The sequence below is a fragment of the Sceloporus occidentalis genome, unplaced genomic scaffold (assembly GCF_023333645.1).
Source record: "Sceloporus occidentalis isolate IW3139 unplaced genomic scaffold, rSceOcc1.0.p SCAF_7, whole genome shotgun sequence".
Classification (NCBI taxonomy): Eukaryota; Metazoa; Chordata; class Lepidosauria; order Squamata; family Phrynosomatidae; genus Sceloporus; species Sceloporus occidentalis.
The window spans coordinates 7,715,668-7,740,260 of record NW_028316987.1 but is presented as its reverse complement, the minus strand read 5'-3'; the positions used below and the strand labels follow the sequence as shown (position 1 = coordinate 7,740,260).

General features: G+C 42.6%; 1 protein-coding gene across 3 annotated transcripts in view; it reads left to right on the top strand.

The window, feature by feature from the left end:
* The window catches only part of LOC149309109 (voltage-gated delayed rectifier potassium channel KCNH4-like), a 69,569-nt gene that overhangs the window by 17,363 nt on the left and 27,613 nt on the right, over window positions 1–24,593 (top strand). For all 3 annotated transcript variants that reach the window (XM_089531806.1, XM_089531805.1, XM_089531807.1), the window contains exons 2-7: window positions 5,236–5,469; window positions 10,965–11,096; window positions 12,870–12,997; window positions 17,796–18,039; window positions 20,344–20,501; window positions 24,166–24,367. In XM_089531806.1, the coding sequence (XP_089387932.1) occupies window positions 5,236–5,469; window positions 10,965–11,096; window positions 12,870–12,997; window positions 17,796–18,039; window positions 20,344–20,501; window positions 24,166–24,367 (1,098 nt within the window). The remainder of the gene's footprint in view (window positions 1–5,235; window positions 5,470–10,964; window positions 11,097–12,869; window positions 12,998–17,795; window positions 18,040–20,343; window positions 20,502–24,165; window positions 24,368–24,593) is intronic.

Here is a 24,593-nt window from a genome sequence, read left to right as displayed (position 1 = left end):
TCTGACAAGGATCAAGTCAGCTCAGGACACATCTCATCCCCCTTCAACACCACCCGAGGGGACAGAGGTGTGTGTATGTGTGTGTGTGTGTGCCTAATTCTAGCAATTGCTGAGTCTCTTGGCAGCAAAGTGCATAGTCAGCCCTAAGATCCAGAATCATTTGCATCAGGGTGAGGGCTGAGAAGAACAGTGCACACCCCGCGGGCATATCTGTTCTCGGGGACAGAACAGGAGAGCATCATGAAGAAGATCCAGAGATAGCGCAACTATGACATGGTCGTGGAGAATGTCTCTCTTTCCTCTTTCACACTCATTGTTATTCCCAGTAGAAAGTTCCACTGGATGGAGACATAATATCTGGCCAAATCAGTTTTGTTCTTTTCTGTTTTTCCCCTCATCTCCTCATTTTTGGTTCCACTTAGCCTGATGAAAAGTTCCAAGGAACACAAAAGCATGTACACTTTTGTGGCATTTTGTTATTGTCATTTGGGTCCCAATAAAGGTATTGTTCAGCTCTGGATTTTGTTTTTAGTTATGGTCTAGCATGGCTGCTTCTGACTTTAAGAAGAGTTCTGCTTGATTGTGATCTATGGGTCAGATCCATCCCTCTCCCACTCTGCTGGTCTTCAATGCATTTTCCAGCACATTGTTTAAAAATTGCAAGGGTAATGAACTTAGTCTCTAAAGAGCCCAAAGTATCAATTGCAATAAATTGTAGTCTGTTGTCTCCTCCATATCTTCTTTTAAATTGTAGATTCGTTGGGGCAGAGGCCTGGTCTGATTTTGTGAAGAACCAGGATCATGGATGGCACTTTAGCACCCTCCAGTGTGGCACCTTCCACCTGTGTAGGGCCACACTTCCATCATCTCTAACCCTCATTCCTGGTGGCTGTTGATAATTGAATTGTAGCTCAGTGTTATCTGAGGAATGTTGCATTGGAGGAGCTGGTTCAGGGATTTGGAGGTAGCAACCATCACCTTGAATTGGGCCCAAAAGCAAACAAGAAGACAGCCTAGTAACTGCTATATAAAACTGATCAAAAGCCCAGACTCTCGTCATCTGTCCTCCTACACCATTCTGCACCAAGTGAAGCTTCCAGACATATTTTGAGGGCAGCCCCATATAGAACACACTGCAGCAATCTAAACTCGACATAACTAGGACAAGCTGAGCATCCTCCACAAAAGGCAGGCAGGTTGCTGCCCCAAATAAAGCTGGGCAGAAGGAGAACAAAAGAAAGCATACATTTGTAGTAAAATAAGTGTCTGTTAACATATAATAGGTATAGATGACCAGTTTAGAAGTACTATATGAACTCTATATAAAAACACATGACACCTTCCCATAGTGCAACCAGGTGACCTGTGTACCTGTTCAGTATGCCGTCTGGGGTTTTTCCACTTTAGGTTCCTTATTATCTTTCCTTAGGCAAAGGGATCTTGAGACTGAGTGAAATAAGTTGTAGCATAAGCTTTCATAGACTTGGTCTATTTCTTCAGAAGCATGGCTATGTCTCTAGTCTCTTCTTAGGGTTCTTGATCTTTAAGCCAAGCTTAAGACTGGACAGCCCTTCAAAGAGAGGACTGTCCTCTGTAAAGTAGAACACTCAACCACTCCACCCAAAATGCATATCTGTTCAATTTTGGATGGAAACGCCACCCAGAAGAGCTGTATTGAGATTGGCAGTCCTTCTTACCAATCATATTTTCATCTTATTTGGATCAGAGCTTGGATGTAGCTAGTTATGCAACTTTTCTCCCCGTCCCAAAAAATGATGGCACAGCTATATTACATTTTGATTCTAACTAAATGAGCAACAATGTCTCCCCTTTTAAAGAGGCATACCTGTAACTTTAAGTTACTTTTATAGTTATGGGGGGTGGCCTTAATAAGTGGTGGCAGAGGAGGAATATTATATGGTTCGTGTTGGGGCCTCGTGCTCAGTTGTGAGTACTGAGGCAATGATAAAGTGGACAGGAGAAATGTGTGTTTTATAACACAGGCCAGCATATTATAGTGTTGAGGGTTCCCCCCCCCCCTAAAAAAAGCAATACAAAAATAAGAGCTATTTTAGTTACTGCCAAGAAATGTAATACTACAGTATTAATTTAAACAAAACAGTAGCTATAATAGTCGCTAATTATCCTCTCTTATCCTCGGATCTATGGTGGCAAATAGTCACCTTTTAAAGATATGTTTCCAGACTGTAGATTACAATGGAAAAGATAGATGGAGAGGGATGCTGTTTGCTCTGTGTATGGGTAGCTCTGCGTTCTCAAATTCTGGTTACTCTCTTGCTCATCCAAACCTCTGAGCATGTTGGTTGGAGGATTCTGGGAGTTGTAGTCCAGAACAGCAACTTTTCTAGACTCTGTTGCAGTATCTTTTCCTTTCTTCTTTTTTTTTGGGAGGGGGGGAGAGATTATAATGCCAAAAGTCAGCTGTCCAGCTAGAGCTCATGATACATGTAAATATATGTTATGCTTTGCTGCAACATGTACCAATAGCAGTAAAGCATGGAGCTGTAGCAGATGTGGGAAACGAGAGGAGAATAGAAATGTCACTTGTGGGTTTGTGAATTAATATACACAATAATCTCAAAGCGCAACCCCTGCACTGGCAAGATCACAGAGCATAACACAGGGGTGAGCAATGATGGTTGCATCTACACCGCAGAATTAATGAAGTTTGATACTGCTTTAATTACCATGACTCTGTGCTATGGAATTCTGGGTTTTGTAGATACTTAGCCTTCTCTGCCAGAGAGCTCTGGTGCCACAACAAGCTACAAATCCCAGGATTCCATAAGACGGATCCATGGCAGTTAAAGCAGCGTCAGACTGTATTAATTCTGCAGTGTGGCAGCAGCCACTGTGTTAGGGGCAGGGGTAAATTTTACTTTCACGTCTCCCCTCAGTGGGCAACACAGTTGTGTTCAAGATGACACGAAAGTGGCTTGAAGTCTCTTCCTCTCTTGGTTTTTCTTTATTCTGACTGATTTATTCTGCTGTTCGTTTTTAAATTGGACATGTGGGAGGCAAATTAAACTAAACTAATCCTCTGAAAAAATCTTGCCAAGGAAACCCCACGATAGGTTCACCTCAAATTGGAAACGACTTGAAGGCATACAACAACAACAATGCCACTTTGGTGCATTTTAGCAATGGTTTTCGGATTATTTTCGTATTACCCTTTGCCAGAAAAGGGTGATATTATTGGAGTGGGGGAGTCAAAGAAATGCTGAGTATCTAGGAGGATTTGGAACATGAAAAAAAAAATGGAGTTGGAGACCTATATGTGGACCACAGGTCATATTTTGCCCACACCTGGCTTACCATCAGCTCCCGCAATGGGGCTTGATGTTGCACATTGTCAAAGATCAGAGAGACAACATGATCAGTGTAAACAAAAGAGATTTTTAGGCAGCCTTCCAAAAGCCACTGGGGACAGACAGGCACAGATGAACCTCCTGAGGGAAGGAGTTCCACTAGGAAGGTGACATAACAACAACAAAACATCAGCCATGAATGCTAAACCTGTGAGGCAGAAACACAAAGCAGGAGCTTTCTCTCTAGTCATAACAGACGATGGAACCCAGGTAGGAAGAGAGGCCTACAGAAATGGAGTATTGACCTAACAAGGTACAGAAGGACTACAACAAGCTTTCCTCCATTACAAAATATTATTCCGTGCATGTGTTTGTCCTTGGGCAAGTCACATGCTCTCAGGCTCAGGGGAAGGCAATGGCTAAACCTCCTCTGAATCAATCTTGCCCAGGAAACTTCATGATCTTAGGGTCGCCATAAGTTGGAAATGACTTGAAGGCACACAACATCAGCAGTATAAAGTTTGACATATGTATGGAAAGAACTACAGAGCCCTGCAGCTAATTTTTTGAATGGATCGTGGAAAATCCATGCTGGTTGGAGGATTCTGGGTGTTGTAATCCAACATATTAATTTTTCCAAGTTTTGTTCTGGAGAAAGAAAGACACATGCTGTATCAGAGCCCTTTAATTTTAAGTCTGTGTGGGCAGCTTGCAGAACTGATTTAATTTTAAGTGTTACTCTTTAATTTTAAGTTTGTGTGGGCAGGTTGCAGGAGCTCACAGGTGTGGCTGAAGAACTACTTGACACATGCTCAGAGGCATTTTTAAAATTATTTTTATATAACAAGATTTTGCTGGTGGAGACAGGCAGTATCTCTTACAAGATTCAAAAGTGGTGTGAAAGATCCTTTTCTGCTGATGGGAAAAACACACACAGTGATAGAGACACTGAAACACATACTTATGGAACAGACTCTTCTGGTCAAACAAGTGTTGCAGGGTTTTGAAATAATATCAAAACCTGGCAGCCCTGTTTGTCCATAACAAAGCATGGGATGATCAGCATATATTTATGAACAACAGTTTTCCTTGCTAACCGCCTTCAGAACTTAAGACAAGAACGAGCTATTGTCTGTCTTTAGCTTCTATGCCAAAGAAGGAGGTATGGTCAATGACAGAATAGGTTAAACAAGACAGATTGTAGCTCAATGGTGGAGAATTTGTGCTTCACAACCAATAACTGAAACTCCAGAGGGCTGTTGTTCCTATGGTTGAAAAACCAATAGCACTTGTCAAATATTTTTCTTGGTTCTTTTGCAACAAGAAGCATCCCTTGAAGCAGGGTAGGCTCAAGCCATCATTGCATACCTTCTAACTGTCACGATTTGGCAGCATAGGCCCAATTAATCCTCTGTCATTCCACTTTTTCTTATTAAAAATACCCCAGTTTTTCTATTCTCCTCCTACCCCCCCCCCCTTTTTATCCTCAGCTTACTTCATTTGCTGCAAACAGAGTTCAAATATAAACCTAGTTTGCATTGAATTAACTCAGCAGGAAGAAGGAAGAGAAGAGTGGGTTGAATATTGCTCTTTCCAGTAGGCTCAAACAAAAGCAAACTGCGACAGCCTCTTCTAGTCTGTGTGTTCTTCCTTGCTAGTTACTTCTGCCATCTTGACAACACTCTGATGTTGCTTAGCCATACATGTCCCAGTTTTCATCTGTGAAATGTTGGAGGGTTTGTAATAGGCTATTGGATCAAACCTCTCTAGATTCCTGGGTTTTGTTTCCTTTTTTCAGACTATGTTGAGGAGCTGTAGTCCCCGACCCCACCACAAACTTTTCCATAGGCTTTCTGTGTTGATATAATAACTCAGGGACATGATCTCTCTGCTTTGCTCTTTACAGACAGCAACTTCCTCCTGGCCAATGCTCAGGTGCACCGTGGGTTCCCCATTGTTTACTGTTCTGACGGATTCTGCGACCTCACTGGCTTTGCCCGGACAGAAGTCATGCAGAAGAACTGTAGCTGTCGTTTTCTCTATGGCAGTGAGACCAGCGAAGCCGTTTTGCAGCGCATTGAGAAAGTGTTGGAAGGAAAGCAAGAGTACCAAACGGAAGTCTGCTTCTACAAGAAGGGTGGTGAGTTTGTGAAGAACCTTCTCCCTTTGTAGAGTAATACCCCATGAGATCCAAGTACAGTAGGAGACTTTTAAACATAATTTGTGGACATCAGGATTACACCTCTTGTCTTGCATGTGACTGCACTCTTATGGTGCGATAATAATAATAATAATAATAATAATAATAATAATAATAATAATAATGTTTGTAAAGTCGAAGGCTTTCATGGCCAGCATCCATAAATAATGTTTATTTATAACACCGTTTTCACCAAGGGGCAGTACATTAGAACATATACAATAAAAAACAAATGATAAAACAGAACACTATAAAATGTTGAAATACTAAAATAATATACCAATATGCTAAAAAACAAAAGCAAACAAAATTCTCACCGGTGACTACCCATCTCAGCAACCTTAGGCATGCCTTGGCAACTTAATCTGGTGAATCGAGGAGGAAGGTCTTCAACCTTTTACAAGAGTGTGTAAGATACTCCTCCAGCCGGAGGTACAAAGGAAAACTGGAGCCAGATCCTGACAGCCTCACAGTCTTGACTTGTGTTGGTGAAACTACCAATAATCCTTTGTCTGCAGATCTTAAACCTTTAGAAGGTACATACCATGGAACCAAGAGGCAAACCATTTTCAGTTCACCCCAGATGTGTTGGAATGTAGCTCCCATCATCACTAGTAAGCATCACCATAATGTCTGGGGATGATGTAGACCAGCCACTGCAGAGGACACTAGCCTATGTAAGGGTGCAGTGAGGTCAGCAGTTGCTCCTCACCATGCAATAAAACAAACTTTTCTGGCTGCTTAAGCCAGAACCAGCACATAATCCATAAAAGTGCCATGTTATAACCATGTAGGCTGGGCATGATAGTGGTTATAATCCAGCAGTTGTATTCTAGAGGGCTGGGTCTGCTGAAGATTTGGCCCACCACAATGTAACCCATAAAATGCAATATTTTGCCTAGACCATGGGTGGGGAACTATGGACCCCCCAAACCATTTCTTGTGCCCTTCAAATCTTTCCAAAGCTGTCAGATCCCACGCCCCTTAACAAAGCAGATGAAGATTGTGATTATGTGCACAAACACCATCTGGAGTGATGTTAGGCTTAAAGACAATTTCTTCCAAACTTTCCTGACCTACAGCACTTCAAAAAATGATCAGAAATCAATTGAAAATTCACTGATAAACCCAGAACTGTGAACTGAAAACAGACTTCTGAGGGGAATATTTAGCTGATTTTCAAGATGAAAGCTACAGAGCCATAAGGGACAAAATTTTTCTCCTCTTCACTCCTGATGCAATGTCCTCCAGATGTCAAAGTGCGTAATGGTAAATATCAATAAATAAATGACAATGAGAACTGTGCCACCTTCTTAGAAAGGTGCTCATAAGAAAATTGTTATTGTGTGCCTTCAAGTTCTTTCCTACTTATGGTGACCCCAAAGGAAGCCTATTATAGGGTTGGCAAGATTTCTTCAAAGGGGAGTTGCTTTGGCTACCTCTAAGGCTGAGAGAGGGTTACTTGCCTAAGATCACCCAGTGGGTTTCCATGACCGAGAGGAGATTCAAACTCTGGTCTTCAGAGTCATAGTCCAACACACCAGTCACAACATCATGCTGCCTCTCTCATAAGAAAATTAGATGATGATGACGACGACGACGACGATGATGATGATTTTGTTCTCTGATATCCACTGACCACACTTCCAGAAATAAAACCAGCACTCCAAAAAAATAAAAACAAAACAAAGCTACAAAAATAGTCCTAAAAATTGGAACAAACAACAAACAAAAAAATGCCCAAATCAAAAAAAGGTAAAGCTCAAGCAGTTGCCAAAGGAAAATATAATGTTTTAATAAAAATTAACCATCTGCCAATTTTTGGAAAATATCCTGATCAGATATGTCTATAAATAACCAACAGACAAACCAAGAAGAGACACTGTAAGAACCAGAGCCCAGTTCTAGAAAAAAGGTGGGTGGATCCAGGCTTATTGGATTGAATATGCTCCTCCTGCGATCCAGCAGCCACAGTCAGGTGCAAAATAGTAGGTATCGAGTAAATAGATATCTGTGGTGAGAGTCAGGATGGTGTAATGGTTTAGCATTGGACCATGACTCTGGATATCAGGGCTCAGCTCTCCACTCAGTCATGGAAACCCACTGGCTGACCTTGGGAGAGTCATACATTCTCAGCCCCAGAAAACCCACAGCCTTAGGATCCCCATAAGTCAAAACATCTCAAAGGCACACAACAACAACAAAGATATCTCTGGTATATATCAGATAGGTAGATATCTGTGGCAGCTGGTAAATTCCATGTCTGTAGGGCAGTGAATCTGGCCCAGGTTTTAGTTGAAATTTTAAAGAATGCTGTCCAAGGTTCTGGGCTCAAAAATACCTTTAAAATTCACTACCGCTCTGACATAGGCCCATTGGCCCGCCATTTGTGGACATAAAAGAATGAAGATTCTTTAAACATGTGGCTTGGCACAGGAAATTGTGACTAGTACTAGAGCCAAGTTTATAAGTCATTCCACATGAAAATCCATTCCCAACTGTCCCCTAACCATTCGTCTTCAGCAACATGATGGGATATGGTGCTTTTAAAACGTTGCTATTGTCAGACAGTTGGGTGTCAAAAATCCTTGCCAACCTACTATCAAGTGTCAATCCCTTCTGTCATCCCTTGGTTTGAAAAACTTGAATAGCATTTGTAAAAAAATTGTCATTAGTTTTAGAGGGTTTTTTTTTTCTTTTCATTTTTGTACTTGCGCATCATCATCCTCATCATTATTATTATTAATGCTCTTCTAGCCTCTTATAAAATGGTGACATGTTCCTTACATTGTTCTTCTTTGTCTATTAATATTTACACTCATCTCTGATCAAGACATTTAGCTGAAATTGTGGTACAATTAATTTGTGTTAATAGGTACTCTTTTGATGCCTGCTGGAGACCGAACTCTTTTTCGACATACTCTTTAAAAAATGTTTAAAGCTCCTGCTGTGCTACTATATAGTCCTTGATCTCTCTCTGGGGTTTCACTCAAACCTAAGTATCTGATGTGTGTTTGCAAAACTCTTCTAGTTTGGGCAGATCATAGCAGCTGTGTTCAGTCCAAACACAAAGGTGGTTCTATAGTGAGGTCAAGATTTTGTTTTTCAGGGAGCACTTGAGCATGGATAGAATGCTGTTCTGTGCTCAAGAACAATACTATCCCCCCCAAACAAACATGATTTAAGGAAAAAGAACCTTTTTATAGGTACAGAGTGCCTTCCACTGTAAGAAGATATACCCCCAAAGTTGATCTATTCCAAGGGGATCTTTTAGAGTATTTTATCTTTCACTTTTTGTAGATTTTAAGAAAACTGCAGGAAGAGATTCATTGAGGGTCAGTTCAGCCTGAAACTTCAGGGTGCCCCCCAAAGTATCTGCCAATGAGCATGGGAGGGATTGTGTGGGTGATTCAGTGGATGGGTGATCTTTTCCTAGGGGTGGATTAAGACTTGCAGAAACACAGGTGATGACTTTGCTGTAAATCCTTTCCAGGTTTTAGACTAAACTTTAAAAGAAGCTATTTGAGGTGCTAAAGCCTATCCCTCAAAGAGTTTCAGCACCTTGCCCAGTTCCTTTAAATTTCTGATTAAGAATGGACTCAGTGCTTGACTGACATGGAAACCACCAGCTGTAAGCAGTCTTAAGTTGTGTCGAGTTTAAGAAGCCCAGAACCATTACCTCCAAATGTATAATAACATCCAAAATCCACAAAACGGCAATACCTTTATTGGCACAAAATACATGATGTACGCTTTCCAAGCGCCACTGACTTCTTCAACAGGCAAAAGTGTTAAAAATCATACTGGAAAATGAAAAATATGACAGTATTAGTTACAGGCCTACATTTTGACCAGAGGTCATTGTTGTTGTTATCAAGTTAAAGTGGTATGGAGGGATATCCCCACAGGCAGAGGCCATTCCTTCTGGCCACATGGGCTCTGGGAGAGAAAGAGTCTTAAAGTTAAGCAAATAAAATTTAAACTCCATTAGTGACACAGAAAGATGCTTTGTTTGAAATCTAGGCTGTCTCTATCTTTTGCAAGGCTATCTGCCCCTCTTATTAAGCAAAGAACACTGAATTTCTCCGGAAGTCTCTACTGTTGCATTTGGAAAAAATTTAGATGCTGTTTAGGTCAAACACATAAAATGCAGTTCCAATTAATTATTATTTTTACCTTTGTTGGAGGTAGAAACCTCAGAAAGTTAAGTCCCCTGGCTTGTTAACATACCCAACACCCCCCCCAGCCAGATATGGGGTCCATTTTGGATATCTAGCATCAGTATGTTTAGAGAAGTTTTAATGACCTGTGTAAACTCGGATGTTTCATATGGGAAAGGTGTGCTTGCCTGAGGATATGTGGGCATCCTATAAACCACCATAATAAGTGCTGAATGGGTTTGCTGGCCACACCATCCTCCCCCAGGCTTTCTGCATATCATCTTGCACTGGAGACAAAGGCACTGAATCCCATTGTACTAAGACGAATAAGACCATATCTCTTCCCTATCCCCTACCGTGTTCCCAGCAATCTTTCCTGTCCTGCTATCTGGCATGGCCCAAAATCCAATCTATATTTTTGTTACTCCAAAACCATTAGTAATTCCAGAATCCCATTGTCAATTTCTTGGGAAGACCATGAGGTCTTTGTTACACTCCAGAATAGCACTAAGTATCCCTTGATACTACAAATCAGATGTAAGTATCAGCCCCACACATTGCCAATTCACTGCCAGGGACTGAGACTCTGTCACACAGACCAGAGCTCTGGTCTCTGTATAGCCCTCCCTTCAGATCTGTAGTTATCATGCCCTCTCATTTCCAATTTCTCACTGTCTAACCTTTCTTTCTGTTAGCAATGTATGGTTCTTGAAGTTGCATTGGTTTTGTGTGGTTCCATGCACCTTTGCACATTTCTAAATAAAAATCTTTTTATTCACCAACACCGGAGTCTCTCTGCAGTTAGTACTGGTATACATGGGTGTAAAAGATTTTTTTAAAGTTACCCAATCTCTCCCAGGCCTCTTGTTGAGCTAATAAAATCCCCCAAACTACTAAGGAGATGCTGACCCAGTTGGTGGGGAACACCAAGTCTCTCTCCACTTTGGGGGATAACAGACTTCCTCTTTAGGATTCCCCTGTTGCAGCTAAGATGTGGTATCCTTGAATCCAGAAAAACATATTCAGGGATAGCCATTTTGGCCAAACAACAAAGTATGGGCAACATGGCTACCCCTGGATATGTTTCCCAAACATATATTACTCTGATAGATTTCTTTCTTTTTGCACTTTTGTGTTGTGTTTTTATGTTGTTGTATTTAGCGGCCCTTGATAACGTGAGACTTTAAACCACAGCTGACTTAGTTTGTGCATAATTATTAATTATCTTGCAGAAAACATGTGGTGTTCTCTTCTTTTGCTTTTCCTTGTATGCAGGAACAGCCTTTTGGTGCCTGTTGGATATTGTACCTATCAAGAATGAGAAAGGCGAGGTGGTTCTTTTCCTCTTCTCTTTCAAGGATATCACTGACAGCCGTGGGAAGAGTCAGCCCAGTGAAAAAAAAGATGGTGAGGCACCAGTGGGGAAATGAGTTAGGTTCAGCAAGTATATCACATGGTACATACAGGTTAGCAGGAGATTTTCTGGGGGCACGGGGAGGGGGGCAACCAGGGACAAGGTAGAACTCAGAAGCATTATATTTTGACCACACCTCCAAGAATACCTCAACTAACATGCTCAGTGGCCAAGCTAGCTAGTTGGTTATAGGAACTGTAGTGCCAAAAATGTAACTTTCCCAGGCTCCAGGCAGTGACATACAGAGAGTAAGGAGTATGCCTTAAGACAGTCTTCAGCTATGAGCCAATTTGAATGTTCTATGAAAGAAGTGAGGTGAAAGAGCACCAATGACTTTTGCTTTCTGTGTGATTTCATCTGGGATGTTCATAGAGCTGACGTGGTCCATCCCTCAGGAAATGCTCATTCCAATTCCTTTGGATAAGAAAGAGAAGAGGATGCATAGGTTGCTCAGGCTTCCTCTCCTCTGGGCCTTTTCCAGTGTGGAACTCTGTGCCCCTCCTCTCCTCACCTTTATGGCCACTATCTGGGAGCTGAGAAAGGGACATAGCTGTGAAGAAAGGGACATGTGCTCTGGCACATGTGTTGCTTGCAGAAGATCTCAGGTTTCATCCCTGGCATCCCCAGGTAGGGCTAGAAAACAAACCAAAAAATAAAAAAATAAATAAAATCCAGCCTTAAATTCAGGCGAGCCACTTCCAGTCAATGTAGACAATGCTGGAGAAGATGGACCAATGTCCTGACTCAGTACAGTCATCCCTTCATATCCAGGGATTCTTTATGCACAGATTTAACCATTCATGACGTGAAACTATTTTTTAAAAGATATAAATTCCTGCCATGGATACCAACATTCATGGATGTTCAAGTCTCATTAAATACAATGGATAGTAAAATAGTGTCCCGTATATAAGATGGTAAAATCAAGATTTGCTATTTGGAAAATATATATACACACACACACACACACACACACATATATGTAAGGGGATCCAACTGTAATTAGGAAAGATTTCTGCTGTTGGAAGCACATTGGACTTGGTGAACCCACAGTATCCATTCTAACTTTTATGTCATCACTAGAAAGCAGTAGCCAAAGATTTGCATGGCTAACTCACATTTTGTGTTTATTTTATTTTATTGTCCCTCTGGCCTGCCTTTTTTAGAATGCTCCAGTTCCAAAGATTGCTGTTCATAGTTCTGTCTGCCCCATCTGACAGGGCTTTATTTCTGTCTGAGTTGACCTTCCACTTCAGTTACAAAGCTGTCCTCTTTATGATTGTCCTATTGTTGACAGCTTCGTGAACCCTTTATGAAATCACATTATCGTAAACCTTGGCGTCTGGGAGAACTTGCTCCTGAAAGATAACAGCAGACTTTGAGAATCATATATAGGATTCTGAAGTCAGCATTTTGGGATTGGTTGGAGAAACTGAAGGAAGGACAGCAATTTTTCTGGAAGGAACAGGAAGGAAAGTCAAAGAGAACAAGATGGCTGCAATGAAACCAAGTGACATCATTAGATAGGGTGTCATATGGTGCAGAGAGTGTCACCTGGGAAGGGTGTGTGTTCAACCCTCCTGCATGGAAGGGGGAGGAAGGCTCAATCAGGTGTCACCCTTCCTCTGGGTTGTCACCCAATGTAGTCTGTACCCCTGCATTCCCTTAATGACACCACTGCTGATGCCTACACAAAAACACATGCCACTGTTTGTAACATCCAGAGTGTGACTCCTGTCCTGTTCATTCTTTCTTTCCTCTTCTAGAAAAGAACCGCTGTAAGAAGGAAGGAAGTTCCCACCTGCGGACAGCCAGGAGACAAGGGCGCACAGCTCTCCACCACCTCGCCAGGCAATTCACCAAGAAGGAACGGACAGAGATGAAGATTAACAGTGTAAAGGCATAACCTGCTTGTGTGTGTATGTGTGGTGGTGGGGCATGTTGAGGGATCTCTGTGGCTCTAAATTTCTCTGTGTTATAACTGCTGGCAGAAATATTACTTGCTCACCTCCAAAATAACTGCTCCATTCTGAAATGGAGGCTTTTTAAAGATGAGAGTCTGGGAGTGGGACTGGGTGATTTAGCCAGGGGATATGCAATTTCACTCTTTATGAAATGTGATCATATCTCCTGTGGATCCAATGACGCTCCCTAGAGAAAGGACAAACATCATGCCCCTCCAGATGCTTTTGGGCGACAACTCCCATCACCCTTCACTACTGAGGGTTGCAGCCCAACAACATCTGGAGGAACACTTGATCACTGTTATCTGGCATTGTGCACATTTAAACAAAACCTGTTGTTTGGATTAGCTACTCCTGATGTGGAGTTGTTTGCATTCTTTCCTGATGCTGAGTGTGTCCCTCAAAGTCTGGAGAAATTGTTTTGGGCAGCAGCCAGCGCCTACAGTGTGATAACAGCATTAAGCTCACCACTTTGAAGGTCATTAATGCTGCAGCCTCAACTGAGAGTCACCTTTCAGCTGCAGACTTTACTCTTTGAGGCAGCTCAGAAGTTTCTCCAGTTGGTGGGAATGATGAAATAGCTAGGTACCCTAAAGACCCACAGGAGAAATGGAGACCTTCTGGGGGAAAATAAGAGGGGAAGTACCCAAAGTCCCAGTCAGAGTCATGAGAATGCTGCAGTGACTACTGAATTTACAGCAAGAGTGGAAAGCATGTTGCCTTCCAGATGTTTCTGATTTGTGTTCCTCATCAGCCTTAGCCAACCTAATCAATTGTGAGAGATGATTGGGGCTGTAATCCAGCAAGACCTGGAGGGCCACAAGATGCCCTCCGCTGGTTTAAAGTGTATGCACATATGTACGAAAGAGGGAGAGCATGCTAAAGAGAGGTGCAAAAGGCCAGATCTATCTGGGAGCCCTGAAATCTAGGAGCTGGACTAGTTATAGCTTCTCAGAGGTGAGTTGAAAGCATTCTTTATGTGAACAGAGATGCTCTCTTTTTAGTCATGAACTCACTTGCACCAAGACTGGGAGAAATGGGTCAATGGTAAGAAGTGGTGGCTGAGCTTGAAACTTAACATAGGTTCTCTGATTTGGGACAAAGTTTAGGAAAGTTACTTTTGGGGATTACAACTCTCTCAACACTTGCTATGCTGGCTGGAGGATTCTGGGGGTTCTGTATTTTCAAAAGGTTAACATTTCAGGTGACTTTGGGCAAGTCACATGCTCTCAGCCTCAGGGGAAGGCAATGGAAAACCTTCTCTATTACATAGAATTATAGAATTGGAAGAGACCGCACGGGCCATCCAGTCCAACCACCTCTTCTGAACAAATCTTTCCAAGAAAATCCCATGATAAGTTTGCCTGAGGGCCATAAATCAGAAACTATTTCAGGGTACACAAAACACACACACACATACCCACAACATTTTAAAGCTCTGGTTTTGGGGACAGAGAGAGAAGTCTGACTGTACCTCATATAGTAACCTAGATGATGTGTCAAGGGCTAAAGGCTTTGTTTATTGCAGGATTCCTAAAAGCAAAGAAGTTGTGAGTCTTGGGTTTATTTTATCTTTGTTGTCCTGCCTCATCAGTGTTAACTACTGTGCAGATAATCAATGATTGGTGGTAATTCCGTTTGGGATTCTCCACCCGGCACACTTTCCTTAGTTGCACAGGCAGCATTTGCTCAGCTCAGGAGTGTATCCTCATCCCTTCCAGTGGTGCCTTTTATTGCCTTTATAGTGGATTTTATTTTTGCGGGCAAAGCAATACCGCTTGTTTCTAGATCGCACATTCGAGAGTTGTGCCAGGCCAGACTTTGCCACAGGACTTGGGGTGCTTTGTGGGGGCTGAATGGGAAGGGAGGGAAGATGTTGGTGGCCTGGCAGCAGCTGGATATCCACCCTTAGCAAGAAGGGCCCCCTGCTGACAACTAAGACCTCTGCTTTTTCCCTCTGCTACTCTTCATGCCTTGACAGCTGTTCCCCTGTGACCTAACGCCAAGGCCGATTAAAAGGCTTTGGGCTGCTTGAGGGAAGGGTGGTGTGCTTGGAGGCTGCAGGGTATAGCGGGGGCTTGGGGGGGGTGATGGAGAGAGACACTGTTGAACAACAACCTCAACAGCTGCTCTTGCAAACGATCCATTCCGGATACAGGCCGGGTAAACCCCTTCCCTGCCAACAGTGGGGGGGGGGGGGGGGGTGAGAACCAGAGGCTGACATGCACTAAGCTGATAATGGTGGACAATCCCCCTGCACAAGGGCTGCCTTCCTGATCCTCATCCACACTCAGGGGGCTAAGGAGCTTTGGGGGGGGGGGCGTTTGGGAAGAAAGTGGTCCCAGGGGAATTGTAAAGGATTATCCTGGTGGGTGGCCATGGAGAAAAGGGTAAATGTGTATGCATGTGTTGGGTGGGGTTGACAATGCCCCACTTTCTTCATATTTCCAGAACTGGCCGATATTTGAGAGACATCTAGTGTTGTGGGATAGCTGGGGGAAAGACTCAAGAAAAAAAGAAAAAAGACATTTTGTACAATAGCCCAAGAACGCTATCGGAAATGTATACCATTTTGGAGTTTCCCTCTAGCTCTTCTTCCTCTTTCTCTCTTCCCTCCTTTTATCTACACTCTCTCTGAGCCAGAGTAATCAAGTAATGGGCCACGATCCTACCATCATTTTCTTGTGGGGGAACCATTGGCTTTCCAGGTACATTGGACTTCAGTTGTCAGAAGGGATTGTAGGCATTCTAGACCAAAATATCTGCAAGGCCAAAGATTCCCTCCCATTGTTTGCAAGGTTATTGTTGCTTTTGAAGAGAAGAACGATAGGGAAAGAAGAGTGGAGAGAGGGAGGGAGAAAATAAAAGATGCATGCGTTGCTGTTGTGATTCTGTCTTCCTGGCTGGGGCTAAAAGTGGTCCCTGGATCTAAAAGTTTGAAAATTACTTACATTCCACACCTACCCACACAATGGCAGTAACAGGGGACTTCTTGTTGCATACTTCCAAGTTATTTTTGACTTATGGCTAAGGTACTTACCTATCACCTTAGCCATAAGCCAAAATGGCAAAAACAAGCACCCGGTGATTGTTGCGAAGGGTGGGTGGGTGTGAAATGTAAGTAATTTTTAAACTTTTAGATCCAGTGACCATATTTAACCCCACCCAGGAAGATGGAATCTAATTTTGACTTATTGCTAAGGTACATACATGGCAAAGAGCCTGTGTGACATAATGGTTTGAGGGTTGGACTATGACTCTAGAGATCAAGGTTCAATTTCCAGCTTGGCCATGAAACCCTATAGGCAAGTCACACACTCTCAGCCTCAGGGGAAGGCAATGGTAAATCTTCTCTGAAGAAGTCTTGCTAAGAAACCGCTGTGATAGGTTCGCCTTAGGGTTACCGTAAATCAGAAATGACTCGAAGGCACACAGCAACAACAAACATACCTGTCAGCAAATTGGAAACAGAGGCATTATAATAGCATTGTACTTTGTTTGTTGTGGATTGTGTTTGTTGTTTCTAGACAGTCCTGTGGAAGCTATTTTGAATTTCTTCTCCAGGAACTGGGACATGTCTTGAGCTTCTCAAACTAATTTTCTCCAACACTTTCCTTTCAAAATTAAGTGGAACATGTTAGAATGGCTTCCACAAAGAGGGATCCTCCAGATGCATTGTACTATCAGAACCATAATTCCTCTTATGGGTAGTTGGGAATGATGGGAGTTTTAGTTCCATGCCTGCAGAAGACACCAAGTTGGAGGACGCTGGAAGAGAAACTGTTGTTGCTCTTTTATTCTTGAAATGATGGCTGGATCTAATCTAATTTGCTAATCTAAGTAAAACTTATCAAGTCTTACGTAGATCCCATTAACTGGATGTGATAATTTAATCATGAGTGACTTATCTCATTAATGTCAGTGGGGCATAGTTCCAAAAGTTAACAGCAGATCTAGATCCATGTTATCCACCTTTTCTCAATAGCTACCTTTGTAGTTTTTTGCAGAAAGTCAGGTTTAAAATGTGCTTATATGAATGGAGAAATGAATGTGGCTTCTGAAAGTCTTATTGCTTGTGCCTTATGGACTGCTGTATGGATATGCCAATGTTAACATTGGTGCATGATGCTGACAAGAATTGCAGAGCCCAGCTGCCTGTCATCAGGGGCTACATTCAGTATCTCCATCTTATGGATAAGATGTGGTTATTGTTATTTTCTTTTTTGGTGGGATTGTTCATCTTTTGCAAAGAGGTAGTGTAGTCATTTTTTTTTTCAGGAGGAGGGAATCTAGCCTTTAAATATATGATATCTGGGTGTTCATTCTTCTTTATTTTACTTTTAAAAGAAACCTTGCTACCACTGCTTTTAGTTTAGCTGGATAAAGCCATCCTGTGGATAACATCATGACATAGCACCATTCCCAGGGGCATTCTTGGGATGGCAGGCAGTTACACATGGCTGCTCTTACAAAAGGGACAGGAAGCAGATGGGTCTCCAGATGTTGCTGGAGTGAAGCTTCCATCATCTTCTACCATTGCTCTGCTGGCTATTGCTGGGGAGAGATGCTCTTCAACATTTGGAGGGCCACAAATCCTATCTTCCAAAATGCTGGAAAACAGTTAGGCTCCATTTTTAGCCCATTGCTGCTTGTGAATACTCAGCCCCTTAGCTTCATGCACCACTGAGAAGCAATGACTAAGAGGTTCTCATCTCTTGTGTCCTTCAGGATGTCTTCGAGAGCAAGCCCTCTGTGCCCGAATATAAAGTAGCCAGCGTGCAGAAGTCGCGCTTCATCCTCCTCCATTACAGTGTCTTCAAGGCCCTATGGGATTGGCTCATCCTCCTGGCCACTTTCTACGTAGCCGTGACTGTTCCTTACAACGTCTGTTTTACAGACACCGAAGACAGCTTGGCAACTGCCCGCAGCACCATTGTCAGTGACATTGTCGTGGAGATGCTCTTCATTGTTGGTGAGAACAATGCAGCTCTGTCTTCTCCTGGGACAGGAAATAATTTATTGACATAATTTAATTAACAGAGCAGAGAAGGAGAAGAGGGTTCTGTTGTATAAACAACATGCAACAACAGGACAGGAGTGGGAAAGAGGTGGCCCTTTAGAGATTGTTGTACTACAGTTTCCATCACACTTTACTACTGTCTGTCCTGGCAAGAGCTGATGGGAATTTCAGTCAGAACTGAGGAAGGGGACAAGGTCTCTGGAGTCTGGCAATTTGGAAGCCTGGATAGTGATTAAAACCAAACAATGCAATAAATTTTGGTATCTCAACAGACCAAGGAGTGGTGATAAATGTTTCTTGTTAAATGTGGGAGGGGGCCTGATCATACATCTTGCCCTAGGCCCAGTGCCAACTCTTAGTTGCACTGCCGCCATCAGCTAACCCAAATATTCCCCAGTACTACAGTAGATGCAACTAAGATAGACACAACCTGTTGTCGTTGTTGTTGTGCCTTCAAGTCATTTCTGACTTATAGTGATTCTAAGGTGAACTTAGCATCGGGTTTTCTTGGCAAGTTTTTTCAGAGCAGGCTTGCCATTGCCATCCTCTGAGGCTGAGAGAGTGTTAGTTGCTCAAGATACAAGCTGTACGGGGAGACAAAATGGGACCAAAGTTCATGCAACAGGGGATACATGCTGTAAAGAAAGTTTTAATGTTATGCTAGCTTCCTAATAACCATCACTTATGATTACATTATGCAATACTTTTTTTTCTGTTTAGTAAAACCAGAGAAGTTTATAAGGTCGTATAGGCAAAAAGAGGTGCCTGTTTGCTTGGAGGCTTAGACAGGGCAGTAGAGCAGGCAGAATGGTATGCTTGCATCCTTTCTTTGGCTCTGTACTTGCAGCCCAACAAAGTACTATTTTAAAACACTGAAACAAAAATAGTGCTGGATGGTATAGGGAAAAAATGAGAGATTTACAACTATTGTGTTGTACTGTATTATATTACAATGTTATATTTATCGTCCTTCCCCACATGGTCCCAGGGCAGATATCTGTCTACATATTGACATACATATTTAATCACAAGTTACAAATAACTAGTGGTGTTGTGATTTGAGCATTGGACTATGAGTCTGAACACCAGGATTCAAATCCCTGCTCAGCCATGGAAACACACTGGGTAATCTTAGGCAAGGCACACTCTCTCAGCCTTAAAGGGTGGCAGAGGTAAACCACCTCTGAACAAATCTTGCCAAGAAAATTCCATGATATGGTTGCTTTAGGATCCCCATAAACCAGAAATGACTTGAATGCATACAACAACAACAGCAACAACAAATATCACACATTTCTAACATCTAAAGTTGCAAATATGTGAAAAAATACAATGAACATAATGCAAATTAAAAACAATAAAATCATCTCATTTCCCCCCCCCCCCCCCCAGAGCAGTTTTGAAATCTCCAAGTTAAGTTTGGGGATAGTCATCTGTTAGGACACTGTTAGAGAATATTCAACACCTTCACATACTGACATATTTTCACAGTTACATTGATTAGCAACAAAGAAGGGATACAGAGCTTATAAAGACATTTAGAGATGTACTCTGCCTAGGGCTGATTATCTGAGATAGCTAAGAAAGGAACTTTGATATGCCAAGAGGCAATATAACTAAAGTCTATGATGGCATCCAATCAGATCTTGGAGGCAGGCATCAGGCCTGAACTTAGCAGAATTGGGGGTGATCCCCCAGACACAGCAGGGATGGGTTACCACCATTGACAATATATTTCAGTCAGATGGAGGGAAGTGCACAGGGTCATTATGTCCAGAAATCACTATTATTTGTAGATGCAAGCGAGGAAAAACAATAGTTGGCCTCTGCAGTTTGTCAGCTTCCTGGGTCAGATCTAGAAAGTTGTGCTTTTGGATTACAACTCCTAGAATCTCTCAGCCAGTAAGGCCAGTTTTCCAAGCTCTGTCAAAGGGGCATGTTGGAAACCATTAGGTTCCCATTCCAGCATTTGGAAAAAGTTTTTGGGGGCTACAGATTTCCACCCTCAGTAATGATCACTGACCATGCTGGCTGAGGTATTCTTGGAGTTGCGACCAAACAACTAACTCTTCCAAGCTCTGTCTGAGATGCATATTGGAAACATAGTATAGGACACGCACTCTCTCCTTCTCTTTCTCTCTTTGCATGCACATCATATCCTCGTGTAGTATATGGAGCCGTGGTGCCGCTGATGTGGGAGGAAATACTAATTGGTGTGCAGAGTGTTTGATCCTTCTGCTTCTTCTCTCTTGGCAGACATTATTTTGAACTTCCGGACCACATATGTTAGCCAGTCAGGCCAGGTGATTTATGATACTCGTTCTATCTGCCTCCACTACGTGGCTACCTGGTTCTTTGTGGACTTGATTGCAGCCTTGCCATTTGATCTCCTCTATGCCTTCAATGTTCCAGTGGTGAGTGACTCTTTAAACAGCCTGGGGACCAGTTTTACCTAGCTCTGTGCAGGCAACATTACCCTCTCCTAACTAGGCGTAGCTCTTCAATTTCCACCTCTTCCCTTCTTAAAAAGGCAAGGGGGGTAGTGTGATTGTAACGTAAATTGTGTTTCCAGGAAAGTGATTCTCCATTTTTTATGATAAAATTTTTGGGGAAGGGAGGGTAGGTGTGGGGCCTGCAGAAATGGGTGCTGGAGAACTCCTATGGCTTAGAAGCTATAAGTCGCCCACTTCTTACTTTAAATACATCCTTTGGAATTAGCACATACTACTAGGATTCAAAGGACCTAAGTTGTCTGGCTGGGATTGCTGAGCAGTGACTTTCTAAAAAGAGATGCCCATACCCAGAGGTGCCAGTCTATGAGCTGTGTGATCAAAAACAGATGCTTTCTGTTTTTTCAAAGATTGAATGTGATTGTTCAAATTTGCATGTGATAACAAGCCACAGCAACGGCTAATGGTGATAGTAAACGGGTGCCTGCAGCCCTGTTATCTCAAATGCATAAGTGGAAAGGGATCTCTGTTTACTAAGTAGACACCAGAAATACTTTGCGCATGCTCAGAAGCATTCTAGCATAGCAATTATTACCATTACACTGTGAGGCTTATTGCACCCATTTCCCCCTCATTACAGGAACGAGAAGGGGACACTCAGGGCTGCATGTCACTGAGAAAAAACGGATTTTACCTCACACCAAAGTGTCCTCAAAATGGCCCCATTCCATTCCCCATCCCCAAGCTGTCCCCGTTCAGTGCTGAGTGGTGCCATTTTGCTTGGCAAGAAGATTTCTGACCTGAACATTTAATGCCCCTCAGCATTGAATGGGGACGGCTTGGGGCCGGGAAATGGAATGTGGCCATTTTGAGGACACTTTGGTGTGTGGTAAAATCTGTATTTTCTCGATGACACGCAGCCCCGAGTGTCCCCTTCCCATTCCCATAACGAGGGAGGGGATGGATGCTATAAACCTCTGTATTTATAGCTTTTCATATATAAGTTGGCCTTCCATATCAATAGATTCGGCATCCACGGATTCTACTATCCACCATTTGAAAATATTTTTTAAAATTCCAAAAATCATATCTTGATTTTGCCATTTTATATAAGGGACACCATTTTACTGTGCCACTGCATATAATGGGACCTGAGCATCCACAGATTTTGGGATCCACAGGGAATCTTGGAACCAAACTCAAGCAGATACCAAGGGCCTACTGTATACCTCAACAAGGCTTACTGTGGTCTTGAAAATTTGATGGGTATTATTACCTCCACAAATGCCAATTGCTGTAGACATTTCAATACAGACTATTCTTGTTCAGGGTTTCAACCAGCTAGCCAGCCAGAGAACCATGCCTTCTTTCAGGGTATTCTGGTCTATTTCCCCATCTACTCACAATTTCCCACCTTAACCATCACCACCAGTCAGCATCTTCCCATGGCTACTGAATATTTCCAGACCTTATAGACATGTTGTCAGTTTTTCTTTTTCTCCTCTCTCCTCCTCTTAAAAGTTCTTGGTATTTCTGCTAGCCTTGGGGTACCTCTTTATATGCTGGTATATCCCTCTTGTGAATGATTGGGGTTATTTTGGTGCTATATGGGCCTACAATGGGGCAAGGAGTCCACTATTTCCTGTATAACATCTGGTAGTGAAGATAAGGAACCAAGGTTAGGTTTATGTGGCTTATTTATGAACACGTAACATAGGTGAGATCTGAAGTAGCAGTAGCTTGATTCACAACTTGGAGACTATGATGCTGTACTATGTTTACAGCTACTTTGAATCGGGCTTAAATCCTACGCCTTATTCCTAAAGATGTGGGAAAGGCTGTGGTCAGACAACAGTGTTTAGAAGTGAACTTTTCACATTCTCAGAGACCACAGTGTTCTTTTCTCTGTCAGATCTATCATATCAAAACTGGTTCCAGAGTTGAAGGCTGAAATTAAGCCTTGCAACTACCACAAAACGGGATCTTCAGCTAATTTTATTTCACAGCACAGAGACATAAATACCTCCCCATAAGGGTCATTTGCAGGCATGCTTCTTTGGGCTGTAGCATGGTGTGGGATAAAGCAATGACTAAAAAAATCTCTATTGTTGAGAGAAAATACCTGCACATCCTAAATAAAACACTAGACAAACCACTGTGAACAAAAACGGCATTCCAGCTTGGTTCTGCACTCCAGAAAGACAAAGAAAACACTAGTGCCTATTGTTCTTCTTCACCAGGCATATAGGTCCTATTATCTGAAATCCGTCTTCTGTAAAGGGCACACCTTAGGTTGGACAATTTTGTTTTGGGGAGATTTGAGGGTTAGGTCTTACAGAAAATTGCTAAGATGTGCATTTGACATCTAGAGTAGCCATTCTTCATATGCCAGTCCCTTCCACTCCTAATGGTTAAACATCAGAGCAGGTGGTAGATGTGCCTTCTCTACAGACTAGTGCATGTGCATATAAAAACACATGTAGTGCACAACCTACCATCAGATTCAGGGTGGGATACTTGATGTGAAAAAACAGAAGTGATACAAATGGGACCTGCAACAAAATTTTGCAGTGTAGAATGTTTTAGCCAGCCATCCAGGCCCTTTTACATGATATTCCATTCTGTCCCTCCTGACTCAAAACTTATCAGCCAGGACCAGTATGTCTACTGAATACATCCAGTCCATATAGGGCTGTTCAGGGGGTTCCTACCCATTTTTTCTGTTGTTTTTGGTATTTCTGCTAGTTAGGGGATTTTCTGATGTCTCCCTCTTGTTCAGGGAGAGTGTTGCTTTGATGCCATTGGGTAATTAATTTGCCATTAGTATACGTAATAACATAATAATGGCAAATGTATGTCCTTGTTTACATCTTCTGATCCAGGGAGGTTTTTCACAAATGTCAAAAACCATGCAAGAACAGCACAGTGCTGTTACAAAGCTGATGTATATTGTAGAGTACTCCTAAATTGCTAGCATGTGTGTGCATGCAGTGGGTTTCTTAGGAATGTGGGACAGTGGAGAACAGAAAAAGATAAAAACTGCTCCTGGTTGAGATCAAAAATTCTTAGAACTATTTTGTTGATATGAATTAATGCAACTGATGGCATTTAGGGTCTCTACATGGAGATGTAGCTGTGGGGGGTTGTCAGACTGTCACCCCGAGTGATTCCGCTTCAGAATGTACCCACTGAACCACTTGATCATCAATAAACCTGTAACCAAGGCCTGCAGAGTGTGTCTGAGAGCAGAATGTGCTTGAGAATTATTCTACCCATGCTGCAGAACAGAACAGGATAGAGATATTCTGGCATCCAGCCCTGGCCCAAGGCTTGATAACTCCCTCCTTCAATAAAACCCATAACAGAGTTATTGCACCCCTGAAACATAAGTCACTAGTAGTCACTGCATCTGGCAAACACAGCTCTATTGTCCAATAGCAGAGACTGGCTAGTTAGTTTAGGCAGAACAGCCAGCAGCCTGCTATCCTTCAATATCAGTTGCCTAAGGTGTTTCTCTGAGTCAGTGATGGAGGCACCCTGTCCTAACTATTGTATCATACTGTCTCAACCATATAGTTGTCTGATCTCTTATCTTTTTCTGTTACTCTCCTCTGCCCCACACTCCAAGACATATCTTGTGCACCTGCTGAAGACAGTGCGTCTCCTGCGCTTACTACGCCTGCTCCAAAAGCTGGACCGCTATTCTCAGTACAGCGCCATGGTCCTGACATTACTCATGTCCATGTTTGCCTTGTTGGCCCACTGGATGGCCTGCATCTGGTATGTCATCGGTCGGCAGGAAAGCAATGATCCCGTGACCTGGGACATCGGTGAGCTTTGAGCATGGTTGGGAGGTGCTTTTCTCAGAAGTCTTGGGCATGGGGCACCAAGTGGGGCTAAATGTTCCAGAGACCAGAGAGCCACTCACGTGATTTGCACTTACTCTGAATCTCTGGCGGGGCCATAGTCTGACATCACAGCCACCATTTTGGGCACCAAGAGAAACCATCAGGATACTGTTGATTAAAGCCATTTTGGATTTTATTTTGTTTTTGC